The 17,012-nt window shown below is 40.0% G+C and overlaps 1 protein-coding gene across 1 annotated transcript in view; it reads right to left on the reverse strand.

Annotated features, from left to right (window-relative positions):
• Window positions 1–17,012, reverse strand: part of DNAH11 (dynein axonemal heavy chain 11) — a 354,965-nt gene that overhangs the window by 297,951 nt on the left and 40,002 nt on the right. Inside the window, exons 10-18 of the mRNA XM_018047336.1 lie at window positions 14,555–14,692; window positions 14,118–14,242; window positions 13,376–13,571; window positions 10,451–10,555; window positions 9,908–10,300; window positions 2,727–3,059; window positions 1,634–1,888; window positions 1,380–1,549; window positions 929–1,151 (exon numbers count right to left, since the gene is read on the reverse strand). Coding sequence (XP_017902825.1) covers window positions 929–1,151; window positions 1,380–1,549; window positions 1,634–1,888; window positions 2,727–3,059; window positions 9,908–10,300; window positions 10,451–10,555; window positions 13,376–13,571; window positions 14,118–14,242; window positions 14,555–14,692 — 1,938 coding nt within the window. The remainder of the gene's footprint in view (window positions 1–928; window positions 1,152–1,379; window positions 1,550–1,633; window positions 1,889–2,726; window positions 3,060–9,907; window positions 10,301–10,450; window positions 10,556–13,375; window positions 13,572–14,117; window positions 14,243–14,554; window positions 14,693–17,012) is intronic.

Genomic DNA, 17,012 nt, shown 5'->3' on the forward strand with positions numbered 1-17,012 from the left:
AAAAAAAAACATGGGGAATTGGAGACAGTATAGACACATGTTGAAAGTGAGGGATCTTGAGGGATATTTTACTGAAGAGGAAGCATGCTCTGAGACAAACATATGAGATGGATTTGCAAAAAAGAAATCCTAGTTTGAGTTCCATGCTCTAATCACTGAACTAGACAGAATTCAATAAAAAGTTTGTGTTTTTGTTTTCGTTTTTTTTTTTTTTTACTTAATGCAGAAACTGATCAAATTGCAAAGTCAAACATAAGCCCGTCCTGGAAGCTGGTAGATGATGTAAATATGTAAACTCTCTATAGAATTTCAACATGAACATGGGAATAGCATCTCAATGGTGAGATTTTTATTCATGAATTCAGTGATAACCACAAAGACTTTGCACATCATTTGGCACACAGCAGCCAAGTCAATCCAGAACATAGAGCAGGGTGACACAGAAACCCTGTTTAGGAAACAGTGATTTCTCCATCCAAATTGGGCTTTATTCATTCTTTATTAACATGTCCACGATTTGTTTCCAAAGACTAGGACAGTTCTCAACTGACAGGCAATTTTAGATGAAAAAGAGAGCTGGAGTTCATTTCACATGGGAAAGTGAAGATATAAGAGAAACCCCAAAGTCCTTGAGAGACTCTCTATTACCTGAATACCTCTAACACGAAGATGGTGAAGCAGAGCCACGCAGAGCAAGGATTTGGGCATGAAATACCCCTAGATTTGTACATCCTAGCTTCATTACTTGAGTGGCCCTGAGAAAATTAGTCCCTTTCAGCTTCAGATTCCGAAGCTGTAAAATGAAAACATTAATATCTACAGTGTCTGTTGCTACGAAGAGTCATAAGACAGTACACAGGAAGAATGAACGCGGGTACAGGAGGTGCTCAGTTTATGGTGATGGTGAGTATTTTACCCCTACACTCACCTTTAGCTGGGTATAGACTTGCTCAGGCATCTTCTGGCCATACATTTCCAAGAGTGTGATGGTTTCTTTCAGTGGTTCAAAGAGTTCATCAGTAGCTCTCTGTCGGCTTCTTACAGCCAGAAGATGCCCCATAATGTCAACTAAACCATCATGATCGCCTTCACTTAATTCTCTCTGAAGTCCAGCATCTGTCTCCTTTATAAATTCTTGTAGTTCATTCAGGCTATAAGGACAGGTATGTACATACACATATACAAACACAAATTAAACTCATGAAAACTTAGAAGAATAAGGCTTTTGACTGATTATTTTCAGTATTTACCTAAGTAAATGTTTGTTAACTGTATTATAAAACTGGCAATTTTAATGCTCTTAAAATTAATACATCAGTTTTAAGAAGCAGTCAGGTATGAGAAGTTATAATTCCAAACACCAAAACACAAAGCGCTACCTGTCGATGACGAATCTCAAAAGATGCTCCTGAAACATCCAGCTCCATTTCCTGATGATGTTCAGCAAGCTCACTTTAAAAGGCTTCATGTCCACCTTGAACCAACTATCAAACACCCTGAAGTCGTCAAACTTGCTCATCTGAACATACAGAGCCTCATAAATGTCAATCTATAATTAGAAAAAAAAATAGTCACTGTGCAACAACTCAGTCAAAACCCAGAAACTAGATTGACTGCTGAAGGTTTTCCTTGCCTGTTCTTTGAACTGCTCAAGTGTTGGTGACTGTTCAGGGTCCTCTTCATTCACGCGAGGCTCCACCTCCTCGGCCGACACAGTAGGGCCATACAGAAGGAAGTGCTTCATGGACTCAGCTCGGTCTTCCACCCAGAGGTAAGCATATGTGTCCAGGGTGTTTCTGAAGTCCAAGACTTTGCTGATAACGTCGGTTACTCTCCTCATGATCTCCTGCCTGCCTTCTGCCAGGCCCAGCATGTTGTCCACATCACTCTAAACAACAGCAGAGCCAAGCATTTACAAAACTCAACCGTGTTCTCTCAATTATGTGCAACCCAACATTCTCCAAGGCCAGTCTTCAAAAGAGAATAGTAAGATAAAAAATTGTGTTGCCTTTCCCAACTTTTCTTTATGCTCATTATCCCAATTAATTTTGAATCATTACTATAAAAGCTAATTTTATAATAATAATTGTCATTAATATACATGTATTTGTACAGGCATTACGTATTCAAATGTCTGGGTAGTTGAGTAAGCACATTTGTTTTGAATTCAGGGAAGTTGCAACCCTCTATATCCTTTTCTGCCTTTTCATCTGAAATATTGTTTCTTAATATTTTCTCCTTTGCATTTATATATCAAGAATGAAGTGCTTTCTCTCGTGTGGCTTTATCCCATTTTAAAAAGCTGTTCTAAAATTCCTGATTTTCCTGGCTGCCTAGGATTAGCTCACAGCATCTTGCTTTCAGGTTAGTTACAAATAAAATTAACCACACTTGGGATAAATACAGCACAAAAGTGTGAACATCAGATTAGAGAACACTAGAACTCAAAATTGAAGTATATTCAGAAGAAAAGCTTTGGAATTAGCTTTGCATTTGTTTGTAACTCTAAACATATGTGCAAAATTGGATAAAATATATGTAAATATGTTGAACTTTTAAAAATATATAAACTTTTTTAAGAATTTGTTTCAAGTTTCCTTGATCTCTCTGTATTCTATTTTCTGCATTCAGTATTCAGTATCACTATTACTAAACGCATGTATGAGCTCTTAATCTATTATGTACATATAATTAATAAATGCAATACCTATTTACAAAGAGCATACCTGGTAGTTTTCTGTTTCCAGATGTGCTGCCACCCGCTTCATCTGGGCAGACATTCTGAAACTACTGCATAGCATTTCTTCCACCAGATCATAGAAGCCATCTCCAGCCTCTCTTTCTAAAGAAGGCTTAAACAGAATTTCTGGGGGCATTAAGATCATTTGTGCTTGAAAAAATGGTGCAGGTTTCAATTGTTTCTCTGTGTTCCTCAGGAAGAAGTCTAAGTCATGCATTATCGCTTGAAAAAAGCCTTCCACCACGATGTCATCAATAAATTCTACGTAAATCTTCCAGGCATCCAGAGAAGGACTGGCTCGGAATAGCTTCCTATTTTCCTACCAAAGGCAAGTATTAATAGATCAGTAGAGACAACAGTGAGTATAAAAATGAAAGCTGTTCATTTAAATGGTACATTAAAGGGGCTGCATTTAGGGGTATAACATAGAAACATTCAAATGCTTGGCTGTAGAATCTTAAGCCAGATGGCAATGACCCAAGCAGGATTCTGTAACACTTAGTTTATTTATAAAATACATTCCAAAGTCATTCTTTAAAGGAGAAATCATTATGAAAACTGCTACCTACAAATACACACAAAAACTACACTATTTCCCAAAGCATCCTAGATGGATGGGGCCTGGGACTTGACCTTCCAGGCCCTCTCCTGTACATGAAGTTCCCCCACCCAGCCAGTAGTCCGGAGAACACTGCGCTGGGAAACCAGAGATCACTCAGTCAGCACAGAGTGACGTGCTCTAGCCCATTCTTGGAGACTTGCACTGTACTTTAAGTCCATTAACCTGGTTTAACTGATTGTTTCCAAACATGAAATTATTTTGGGCCACCCACCTATGAGCAGCTGGAGGAGTAATACTAACTCAGCTTGGGAAACACTGACCTGGGGAAGTCCAACCTCCCTTTGTGCTTTAATAACATCAAATTCCTCAACCTCTGCATCGCCCCATGGGTGGGTCAATGGGCACAACAGCCCAGACATGGACATGGTTAAGGACGGCTAGAGGTTGGGCACAGTGTGGCAGGTCGAGGGACAGAGATTTGAAAAGGTCAGGTGAGCAACGAGGCTGGTTCCAGGGGTACCTTCTGAGTGGGAAAGATTGAAGTCTATACAGGCCAGAGAGTAGATGCCGAAGAGAGAAGCTACTGTGACACAGAGACAGTGTGTTAGTCACTCAATCGTGTCCGATTCTTTGTGACCCTGTGGACTATAGCCTGTCCATGGAATTTTCCAGGCAAGAATACTGGAGTGGGTTGCCACTTCCTTCTCCAGGGGATCTTCCTGACCCAGGGATCAAACCCAGGACTCCGGCACTGCAGGCGGAGTTCTTTACCATCTGAGCCCCCAAGGGGGACGCAGAGAAAAGATGGCAGCAGAACAGCTGATGATAAGGTAACTATGCTTTCTTTGATTATTCACCACTGTGGAGGCATGATCCAGGATTCAAAGGTGTGTGCTACAGGCACGAATCACAACTGCAGAGGTGACTCTCAATCCTGATAAAGCAGGGCAGGAATTAGCAAGTTTTTGAAGGTTTTTTTTTTTTTTTTTTTGCCTTCTCAAAAATTTAAGAACTGCTGTTTTCAGGGATGCTGTCTTTTCCACCATCCAGGTGGAAGCATTCACATCTGTGTGTCGTATATGACCCACACCTCTGGAGCCGGGCAGTACACACCCCAGACAGCTGTGCACAGCAGTCCTATCTCCACTGCGGAAACCAGAAAGGAGAAATACAGAGGTCAAAGGGGTGAAAAAGTCCTCATAGATCTTGTTCAGGCCCTGCATCTTGAAGGTATAAAACAAAGACCTAGAATGCATCCAGCATCCCATTAATAGGAATGAGAACTAGAAGCCAGTCCTCTTGACTCCTCAAAGCAGGGTTCTTTGCAACGTGTCACAGTAATACAACTATGATTTCCTCACTGTTCACACTTTCTCATATCAAGAGACAGTGTATATCACTACAATGCCACTTACAAGAAGTTGTTATAGTTTCAACGATTTACAGTATAGGGAGGAAAAGAAATAGAAAGGAGAGCTCTGGGTGTCTGAATCACCACTCGGGTCCCTTCCAGACCCAATCGTCCACGATTCTGCCCTTCTCATCATCTTAGATGCTGACTACAGACATGTACTGAGAATCGACAGCCACAAAGGGCATGGCATGAGAAGGCAGAACTTACGCACCTGCTGCTGGCTTTCTATGTCTTTCCCCAGAACCACACTCCTCACTAGAAGTCTGAGGACCAAGCTCAAAATGATGTGCTAATATGAGGTGGGGCAATCACTTAAAACACAGATTATAGAAACAAGTACTCGTTTCATTTCTATTTTAAAGTTGCATTCCCTCACGTTGGAAGCTCTCCACAGTTATTGGTGACTTCAGAGCTTCTTAGTTTTTTACTTAAAGGCAAAAAGCAGAGTCTACTTACTAGTAGAAAAACTCCAACCTTATTCTGTGAGAATAACACTGCAAAACCTTGCTTGTAACTATTTCCAGTCATACACTGGCAACAATTTCAATGCATTTTGATCAGGATTCATAAATTTTACTGGTCTAAACCCCCAGGTTACTGTTTAGGGAGTCCACTTTTTTATTATTAAGAAAATACAATTGAAGAAGCTAATCATAACCCATCATCTGTCCTCTATGAGACAGACTCTAAGGCATAAACACTCCTAAGTATGTCCTAAAAGTCACAGCATAATTCACAGTATCTTGGCAAACCAGGAATAGTCAATGGCATGAGTAAGTTAAGATACTGCTGAAAAAACTTTCTTCTTTACTTATCATAACATCCCTTTGATTCCTTCAAGCCTTGTTTGTTTAGTCAGTGAGTCATATCTGACTCTTCTGAGACCCCATGGACTGTAGCCCGCCAGACTCCTCGGTCCATGAGATTTCCCAGGCAAGAATATTGGGGTGGGTTGCCATTTCTTTCTCCTGAGGATCTTCCTGACCCAGGGATCAAATCTGCGTCTCCTACATACGCAGGCAGATTCTTTACCATCGAGCCACCCGGGAAGCCCCAGCTACCCAGGCCTCAGGGAGAACCTTCAGCGGGAGCATGGCCCTACCTACACCTTGATTTCACACTTTCAGCCTCCAGTCTGTGTGAGAATACAATTCAGTTGTTCTAAGACATCCATCTGTGGTACTTTGTTATAGCATTTGTTACTTTGTTACTAGCAGCCCAAGAGTGCTAACACAGGCAGTCAGCAAAGAAAGCAAAGTTTATGCCTTAATAAGTGTTACCAGTAGGGAAAACTAATACTTCCTTAAATATCTCAGACAAACTTCGAAGTATACAAAGTCTTTGAAACCCATATGCATTCCCACCCCCTGCTATTTTGTGGCACTCAGTACAGCATATCAAACGTACCACATGTTACTTTTTAGTGAATGCATTTGCTGCTTTTCAGATACTGTCTTCACAGAATTCCAAAGCCAGTCTATGCAAAAATCTCCGCTTGGGTGGACATCTCTAACATGCCCAAAGACGAATCCTGTCTTTTCTCTACAACATCTTGCTCTCCCACAGCCCTCCTCATGTCAGTAAAGGGAAACTATTTTCCCAGTGGCCTAGACCAAAAACCTCAATTTCATCTTCGACTTCTCTGTCTCCTGACCTGTCACAGAAAATATTCTCGGCTCTGCCTCCAAAATACATCCAGCACATGCCTACTCTTTACCACTGTCACCCTGACCTAAGCCGTCATCACCTGGATTATAGACTCATCCCCTCTGTCTACCATCTCCTGTCTCCCATTTCACTCAACAGGGAAAGCCTATGAGCAGAGAGTCTCTGGCTGCTATTTCCCCTTAGAGCAAAACCCAAAGATCTCAAAATGGCCTGCTGATCCTGTGTGATTTGCCCTTAAAAGCAGGCACTCAGTTGTGTCTGACTCTTTGCAACCCCAAGGACTGCAGCCCGCAAGTTCCTCTGTCCGCAGAATTTCCCAGCAAGAATACTGGAGTAGGTTGTCATTCCCTTCTCCAGGGGATCTTCCTGACCCAGGGATGGATATCACGTCTCCTGCACTGAAGGCAGATTCTTTCCTGAGCCAACAGGGATTTGTCCTTAGTCCCTTTCAAACTTAATTATGTGCAATTATTCCCCTTAGAAATCACGCTTCAGGCAGGCTGGCTCTCTAACTGATCCTTAGATATGTGGCCCATTATTGTTCAGTCCCTAAGTCGTGTGTGACTCTTTGCGACCCCATGGACTGCAGCATGGCAGGCTTCCCCGTATCCTCCATTATCTCCCAGAGTTTTCAAACTCATGTCCATTGAGTCAGTGATGGTATCCAACCATCTCATCCTCTGCCACCCGCTTCTCTTTTTGCCTTCAATCTATCCCAGCATCAGGGTCTTTTCCAATGAGTCAGCTCTTTGCATCAAGTAGCCAAAGTATTGGAACTTCAGCTTCAATATTGGTCCTTCCAATAAATATCTGGGGTTAATTTCCTTTAGGATTGACTGTTTGACCTCCTTGCCATTCAAGGGACTCTCAAGAGTTGTCCCCAGCACCACAATTCAAAAGTACCAATTCTTTAGCACTCAGCTTTTTTTATGGTCCAACTCTCACATCGGTATATAACTACTGGAAAAACCAGAGCTTTGACTATGAGACCTTTGTTGGCAAAGTGATGTCTTTGCTTTTTAATACACTGACTGGGTTTATCATTGCTTTGTCATGCGACCAATACTCCTTCTGTGGCTTTTGTACTTTGATACTAGAACATCCTCCTTTTGTTTTCCACACAGCTCATTCCTTTTCAGTTCTCAGCAGAAATGCTACCTTAGTAAAGAGGTCCTTCTAACCACCTCAAATACAATGTCCACCCTGCCTGCCGTTGATTCTCTCTCTTGCCATCTCTGCTTTATTTTTCACCCCTGCTCCTATGATCAACTGAGGTACTACTATACATTTGTTATTTTCTCTTTCTCTATTCCCTGACAAGGGTGTAAGGCTTAAGAGACAAGACTTCTTTCTTTCGCTTTGCTTTCTCTGTCTTCTGTTCTTGTTTTATTTCGTATCTTCTCTTACCTTGATAATGCTAGAATAGCGCCTATCACTGCTTTAAAAGCTCAAATACTTGTAAGGAGAGTAACTAACGGTGTCACCCTCGGGGGGTGGTTGAGAGGGTTACATGAGATGATGTAAACAAGATGGATGTCACATAGAGCATTTACCCAACAGTGGTAGCTACTGACAGTATTCAAAACCGGTGATAACTATGACCAAGATAACAATCCCATTTCTAGCCTCTCTGTTTTACCAAAAGATCCCATATTCCTATCTCTTCCCTCAGAAATGAGCACAGTAAGGTCTAAGAAATGACAGGCAAGTAATACAAATTCCTCCATTTTCAATGCTTAGTAAAACCATACATAAAGCTCTTTCAGGTTCAATAAAAGAGCCCTTCTGAACTATTTCAAATCCTAAAGGATGATGCTGTTAAAGTGCTGCACTCACTATGCCAGCAAATTTGGAAAACTCAACAGTGGCTCCAGGACTGAAAAAGGTCAGTTTTCAGTCCAATACCAAAGAAGGGAAGTGCCAAATAATATTTAAACAATTGTGCTCATTTTCACATGCTAGCAAGGTTATGTTCAAAATCCTTCAAGCTAGGCTTCAGTAGTATGTGAATGTATAAGATGTACAAGCTGGGGTTTGAAGAGGTAGACAAACCAGAGATTAAATTGCCAACATTTGTTAGATCATGGAGAAAGCAAGGCAGTTTCAGAAAAACAACTACTTGTGCTTCCCTGACTATGGTACAGCCTTTGACTGTGTAGATTACAACAAATTGTGGAAAATTCTTTAAGAGATGGGAATACCAGACCTTACCTATCTCCTGAAAAATCTGCAAGCAGGTCAAGAAGCAACAGTTAGAACCAGACATAGAACAACAAACTGGTTCAAAATGGAAAAGGAGAACTACAAGGCTGTATATTGTCACCCTGTTTATTTAACTTATATGCAGAGTACATCATGAGAAATGCCAGGCTGTGTGAATCACAAGCTGGAATCAGGATTGCCAGGAGAAATATTAACATCCTCAGACATGCAGATGGTACCACTCTAATGGCAGAAAGTGAAAAGGAACTAAAGAACGTCCGGATGAAGGTGAAAGAAAAGAGTGAAAAAGCTGGATTAAAACTCAACATTCAAAAAACTAAGATCATGGCATCTGCTCCATCATTTCACAGCAAAGGGAAGGCAAAAAAAATGGAAGAAGTGATAGATTTTATTTTCTTGGGCTCCAAAACCACTTCAGACAGTGACTATAGCCTTGAAACTCACAGACACTTGCTCCTTGGAAGGAAAGCTAAGACACACCCAGACAGTGTATTAAAAAGCAGAGACACCACTTTGCCAACAAAGTCCATACAGTCAAAGCTACATTTCCAGTAGTCATGTATGGATGTGAGAGTTGGATCATAAAGAAGGCTAAGTACCAAAGAAGTGATGCTTTCAGACTGTGGTTTTGGAGAAGACTCTTGAGAGTCCCTTGGACTGCTAGGAGATCAAACCAGTGTATCCTAAAGGAAATCAACCCTGAATATTCAATGGAGGGACTGATGCTGAAGCTCCAATACTTTGGCCACCTGATGCAAAGAGCTGACTCATTGGAAAAGACCCTGAAGCTGGGAAAGATTGAGGGCAGGAGGAGAAGGGGGCTACAGAGAATGAGACGGTTAGACAGCATCACTGACTCAATGCACATAATTCTGAGCAAACTCTGGGAGACAGTGAAGGACAGAGGAAGACTGGTGGGCTGCAGTCCATGGGGTTGCAAACAGTCAGAAATGACTGAGTGACTGAACAGAAGAAACAAACTTGATGAAAGGAGCTGCTATAAACTTTGAAGCCTTAAAAGCAAGTATGGTTGGGGGGCTTGGTAACTTCCAGTTGGTCCAGTGGTTAAGGATTCGCTTTCCAATGCAGGGGACACAGGCTCCATCCGTGGTCAGAGAACTAAGATCCCAGGTATCACACAGCAGCCACTGAGCCTGAACGCTAACTACTAAGTCTGCATGCTCTGGTGCCTGAACAACACAACTCAAGCCCACATGCTACAAGGAAGATCCTACATGCTGCAACTAAGACCTGGTGCAGCCAAGCAAATAAATAGAAATTTTTTTAAAAAGGCAAGTACCTCGACCAAGTTGTGTATCTTGCAGCCATCTTCTCGGATTTGCTTGTATTTTTTCGTAAATAATTCACTCTTGTCCTCCCAAGTCAAGGCGGTCTCCCGCCTGTGTTCTCTCCGGGGAAGGAGCGGGCACTCAGCCCAAGCCCGCATGGTCTGCTGGATCACTCGGACGTTATTCTGTGCATGCTCCACTCTGCGCTCCAGCTCTGAGGTGGCCATCCTTACCCTCTCGATATCGCCCCAGCAGTCATCACGCCATGTCAGCGACGTGGCGGCTGCCTGCAGTTCCTCATCCACAGTCCTCAGCTCGTCCTCAATCAGCGGGTATTCAACTTCCAGAAGAGTCTGTTTCAGCTTATTATATCCGTGTACAAGAAGTTCAAGATTTCCAATGTACTGACAAAAGAAAACCCCGAAACAAAAAGCACCACATATGTTACAGCTGCTTTCTCTTGGAGCCATGAAAATATCAGAGGTCTACATGTTAATAATTAAAATTCCAACTATTTCTTTTCAAAATCTGCCCCAATATCTGAAAACACAGACCTTTAAGAGAGTGCTTCTTTTTTTGAAGATGGCGAAGGCTGAATCTGGTATATCTGATTTCTTCAACATCAAAAGGTATTTCACTTCTCTTAATACGGCCACTAGCTATTAAAAGAAAAGCAAGAATTATTACATATTTTAAAGATATCCATCTAGTCAAAGCTGTGGTTTTTCCAGTAGTCATGTATGGATCTGAGAGTTGAAATAAAAGAAAGCTGAATGCCAAAGAACTGATGCTTTTGAACTGTGGTGTTAAAGGAGACTCTTGAGAGTCCTTTGGACTGCAAAGAGATCCAACCAGTCCATCCTAAAGGAAATCAGTCCCGAATATTCACTGGAAGGACTGATGGTAAAGTGGAAACTCCAATACTTTGGCCACCTGATATGAAGAACTGATTCACTGGAAAAGACCCTGATGCTGGGAAAGACTGAAGGCAGGAGGAGAAGGGGACAACAGAGGATGAGATGGTTGGATGGAATCACTGACTCAATGGACATGAGTTTGAGCAAGCTCTGGGAGTTGGTGATGGACAGGGAAGCCTGGCGCGCTGCAGTCCATGGGGTCGCAAAGAGTGGGACATGACTGAGAGACTGAGGTGAACTGACTGAAGGATACCATTCTATTTTAACACAAGTTAACATCAAAATGCTTGTAATTTCATCAGTGATTATCATGTTTTGAAACTGTCAGGGCAGAGAGGTTTTCCTTATGCTTTTTCAAAGCAATAATGATACATTCCATATGACATAGAAGTATATAACTAATAAAGGTAGATAAGTTACTTACAAAACAGAAAGAGACTCACAGACTTAGAAAATGAACTTCTGGTTGCCAGGGGGAAGGACTAGTTAGGGAGTTTGGGAAGTTCAGGTACCCACTGCTATATTTACAACAGATAAACCTACTGTATAGCACACAGAACTCTACTCAGTGTTATGTACCAGCCTGGATGAGAGGGGGTTTTGGAGGAGGATGGACACATGTATACGTATAGCTAAGTCCCTTCACTGTTCATCTGAAACTATCACAACATTGTTTATTAGCTATACCCCAATACAACATTAGTTTTAAAAAGTAACAATACAGGGAGAAATCACTGGTTGTGGCTCACTGTCAGATAAAGAATTCAAGCAACATCCACATGAAGGTCTGAAATGGAAGGCCATAAATTGACCTCGACCTTTTCCCAGCACTGTCAGCTCTATTATAATGCTTATTTTGAAAACGCGACATCATTCTATACCAGAGAGGAATCTGAGTATGCCACAAGTTTTGTCTTTGCTTATCTGCAGATTTATCCACAAGAAATGCTAGGTAAATGCTAAAAACTGCACCCGACTAAACTGAAGGTTTTATTAGGAAGACAAAATTTTCACATGCACACCTCATAAACATCCACTGCCATTTACACGTGTGTGATGACACACATCCGTCCACTGCTGGCGGCAGAACTTTCCGTCTGGTTTCAAATGACCCTCCTTCCACCACTTCACAGTAACACACAAGTTGCAACGTACTTCCTGAACAAACTTCATGTCTTTGTCGAGAGAAAGTGTCAATTCATTGGAGAATTTATCTATTACCTGACCATTTAAAATGTATAAAAGTATGCTACCCCTTCTCCTGGTTTTGTTTCTGTTTTTTCTTACTAGAGTATAGTTGCTGTACGATGTCATATAAGTTACCGGTGTACAGTATGTTCACAATTTTTAAAGGTCGCACTTCATCTGTAGTTATTGTAAAGCATTTGCTGTATTCCCCATGTTATACAATATGTATCCTTGTAGCTTATGTTACACCGGATAGTTTGAATCTTTTAGCCCCCTACCCCTGGGTTGTTCCACTCCTTCCCTCTCCCCAGTAGTAACCACTAGCTTGTTTTCTGTATCTATGAGTCTGTTCCCTTTTGTTATATTCACTCATTTGTCATATTTTTTAGATTCCCCATATAAGTGATATCACACACGGTATTTGCTGTTCTGTCTGATATTTACTTTTTATTATTACTGACAAAGTTTTTGAGTACTGTGCCCTAACCCTCATATTCCCCATCAGTCCTGTACTTTTTTTTGTGCAATCTTTCACTGTGAAGTGATTTTTAGGAATGCATATGCCATGTCAGAGCAGAACTGACTGCAGCCTTAATTCAAGGTTCTGAGGAAAAGACCATGCAACATGCTTTAGAAGGTAACCCAACTGACTTCCTCAGGTTGTCACTCCATGGTTTAACTAGTACAGCACATTTTGTGTGTTTATAATCTCTTGTGGTAGAATTGTAGGGATTGTCTCCAAAACATCTCAGAAATTCATTTTTTATATATTGGTTTTATGCAATCAGAAGGTAGACAAAATCCTCAGTTCTCCAGGTTATACATTTATATACATGTCCTGAGGTTAATAAGAAAAATGAAGTGATGCTATTCTTTGTAATATTTCAGAAAATGAATCAGAACTTGGGTACAGACTGTGACTATTAAAGTCAGTGAGACTAATTTTCTCACCTCCTAGGCATAAAGTTGGACTGCCACGAGACAGGGCCAGAAAACATAAGCCAGAAAAAAATCGATCAAAGACTACTGATTCTGTTCACTTAAACTGACATCTATTAAATGTTATCAAGTGCCAAATACTATGTTAGACACACAAAACACAAAGATTAAATACGATGGACCTGACTCTCAGGTAACTCATTATCCAGTCAAGTGGAAGTAGTAAATAAATAATTACAAGACAAAATAAGAAAATAATTGATATAAAATTTGGTAAACAAATCTTTAAAGCAGACATAAAGAAGCTGTTTTAAGTTACAGTCCTCATAGCTCTGACATTTTCCCAAAATCGAATTATAAATAACTGGAGGTATTAGGCATACACTTATAATAAAAAGGGCATTTGTAAAACATTTTAAAAACATTAAACCCTACCTTTGGGTCAAAGTTGACACTGAGAAGACCACTTGTGGCACTGAATTTAACCAAGGGTTGATTCAAATTGAATTCACAAATTTCATTCACATTACTTTTCCATTCATTATAGATATGATCTTCAAATTGGTTCAGCAAAGTTGTCATCTCAACATACTTCTGATAAACCAAGGTATCATCAGGACTTTCCCAGAATCTGTAGGAATATGGTTTGTCTATATATTAGATAGTCTTCAGCTTAACTACTTTACAATAATACACACTAGAAAATCCAAGAAAATACACTATAAACCAGGAAGAAAACCAATAAAGTTCAAACAATGCTTCTTCCTGACCTTTGTTTAAAAAAGATAGTTATAAAATAAATGGAATGCCAAACATTTAACTCAATCACATAGCAACAGGTTATCAATCCCTACAAAGGGAAGAGAAAGATATAAAAGTCTGCAAAAGAAAAGGAATGCTGGTTATTAGAGAAAGGAAAAACAGTAACAAAAATTATCAGCATATTTTGGATGAAATGGAAAAGTAAAAAGGAAAAAAAGACCTAAAACATAGAAATATAGGAAGTTCTAAGTCCTATTAAACATACTCCAAACCATGGGAATAAATCCCTCTCAACAAGCCAGACAATGACAAGAGTTAAATAAGGCAGTAAGCACTAAAATGAACAGCTCACCCCTCTATATAAAAATTGCCTGTGTCATAGAGATAGTGTTACCAGGAAAGCCTAACTACTCACAGATAATGGAGAGATGCAAAGTTTGACCAAAACATCTGAAGTCGGTCAAGAACCTCTTTAGCCCATTTGATATTTCCTGAAGTAAACGGCATATTCTTGTTAAGAACTACATTTCCTTGTTCAATCTGCAAATTGATATTGTGGTGAAGAGGAAGAAAGGGAACATTTAATGAGAGTACACTCCAACCTTGTGAACAACTGCTCATTTTGGTCCTTTTACAGAATAAATATATAAAGCACATGTGTTAAGTAACTTGGTTGGTAGAAGTTATGGTCTTAAAGGAGGTTATTCATATCCACAAGAAACCAGTTAAATAAAAGCATAACAACTTTAGTGCCTGTATCTCACCTTTAGGAATCACTCAGTGTAGCTCTACTTGATACCCTGGCCCACAAGATGATGCTGTGAATGTGCCAGACTTTATCCCCCAACTCACCTGTCTCATGTGTTCATTATACAACTGCTTACACATATCCAACTCTTCACTGAACATGTGCACAAGTGTGCTATAATGTGGGCTGAAAATTTCCATGACAACTGGTTTCTCAAGAAAATTCCCAAATACAGTCAAAAGCTATAAAAAAAAAAATCAAAGTGAAAGAAAGCTTAACCACCACAGGTTGTTAATACAAATACTCAGTTCACTATTTCCCCCATTAAACCTCCTCCAAGACTAGATACACAGAGCAAACATTTAGATCTATGCAAGTATCCTGCAAGGTCTCCAAATCGAAAACATTATCTTTGCATCTCACTAAACTTTCTACACATCCAATAAAGCAAATTCTAAATGTAAAGCAGTTTCCCTTCCTCATCAGAAAGAGTCAGAAATGAACCTCTGTTAGCAATCCCTGATCACAGCTGACACTATTACTTCCTGTTGGGCACCAAGAAATGTAGAAGGTGCTTTGCAGATTTAAGAACAGAAGTAAGACTGTGTACTTGTTATTTGCTCTTCTCTCCTACATACTGGACTGCAAAAGAGATCAAACCAGTCAATCCTAAAGGAAATCAACTCTGAATATTCACTGGAAAGATTGATACTGAAGCTCCAATACTTTGGCCACCTGATGTGAAGAACCGACTCACTGGAAAAGATTCTGATGCTGGGAAAGACTGTGGGCAGTAGGAGAAGGGGACAACAGAGGATGAGATGATTAGATGGTATCCCCGACTCAATGGACATGAATTTGTGCAAACTCTGGGAGATAATACAGGACAGGGGAGGCTGGTGTGCTGCAGTCTATTGGGTTGCAAAGAGTTGGACATGACTTAGCAACTGAACAACAACCTACACATATACCCTTTGAAATAAGAATATCCATATTGAGGACCTCCAGGTCACACAATAATAATAATTATAGTTACCCTGTCATAGATGATAAAGAAAAAGAACGTGAAAAAGAATATATATCTGTATATATATATATATATATGTGGTTGTGTGATGGTGTTATTGGAGAAAGGAATAACCAATGACCAGCAACCATATATATATATGTATGTATAACTGAAACACTCTTGCTATACATCAGAAATTGATACAGCATTGTAAATCAACTAGACCTTCAGCAAAATAAATTTTAAACACATAGTTACACCGGAAGCATCGGCCACAGGACTGTCCTGTCTGGGCCCATGCGTGTTTTGAATCACAGGACCCAGTCACCCCCAAAACGACAGGGGGCAGCAGCGGCGACCTGTTCCAATGGCACCCACCCCACAGGCTGACAGTTCCTTCAGGGTCAGAGTTGTAGCTGAAACATATGCTTTGAGATAATCAGATTCTTTCTCAGAAAAAGAATTAGGGCATGGCAGGTTGAACCAATGCCAGTAAAATCATGAGTGAAGACAAATTACAGTTGAGCCTTGAACAAAATGACCTTCAACTGCGTGGGTCTACTTTCACACAAAATTTTATCAATAAAGACACTGGAAAAGTTTTTGGAGATTTGAGACAATTTGAAAAGACTCTCAGATGAACCATGTTGCCAAAAAATATCAAAAATTTAAGATGTGTCATGAATGCATTAAATATATGTAGATACTCGTCTATCCTTACAGAGATATAAGGATCTATTTAATATAAAATAATGTGTAGTCTTCTGTTTCATAACTTTGCTTTCAAAAAATTACATTACCAAACAGTATATCTCTCTCATAACTGAAGAAATTGCCTATCAGCCTATTACCACAGTTTTAAGTAACCATGTTACCAATATCATATCGTGAATATGACTGTAATACTCTACACCATAAAAATTTCGTAATAATTCAGTTATTAGTACACAGGCTAGGCTATTGTGGGACAGTCCTGTCGATTGTTCTAGGCTACCAGAAAACAATCATGCTGAGAAAAAGAAGCAATCATTCAATCGCTGATAAAAAGCAGCAATCATGAATTCATTTTTGCTGCTTCAATTCATGATTGCTCCTTCCTTTTCTCAATGCATGAATCATTATACCTGTAAGAAATATGAATTTCTTTTTCACATTATCTTTTCAGTTTTTTTATGTCTAATGTTGGTAATACATGTGTTCTGTACCATGTAAGACGATATTGATATAGGTACACAATACTGATGTAGGTATTGAGAGATGATTCATCTTATAGAGACGGCAAACTCGCAGGATCAGTAGAATACAGTCCTGTAAGCGTGTTTTTTTCTTCCTTATGATTTTTCTTAATAACACTTTTTTCTAGCTTACTTTCTTGTAGGAATATATTATACAATACATATAACACACGAACTGTGTATCCATTGACCACTCACTATTGCAAGGCTTCTGGTCAAAACTAGGCTATTCTTAGTTAAGTCTGAGGGGAACCAAAAGTTAAACACTGATTTGAGACTATGAAGGGGGTCAGCATTGTTCAAGGAGCAACTGTCCTA

This window comes from Capra hircus, chromosome 4 (assembly GCF_001704415.2).
Source record: "Capra hircus breed San Clemente chromosome 4, ASM170441v1, whole genome shotgun sequence".
Lineage (NCBI taxonomy): Eukaryota > Metazoa > Chordata > Mammalia > Artiodactyla > Bovidae > Capra > Capra hircus.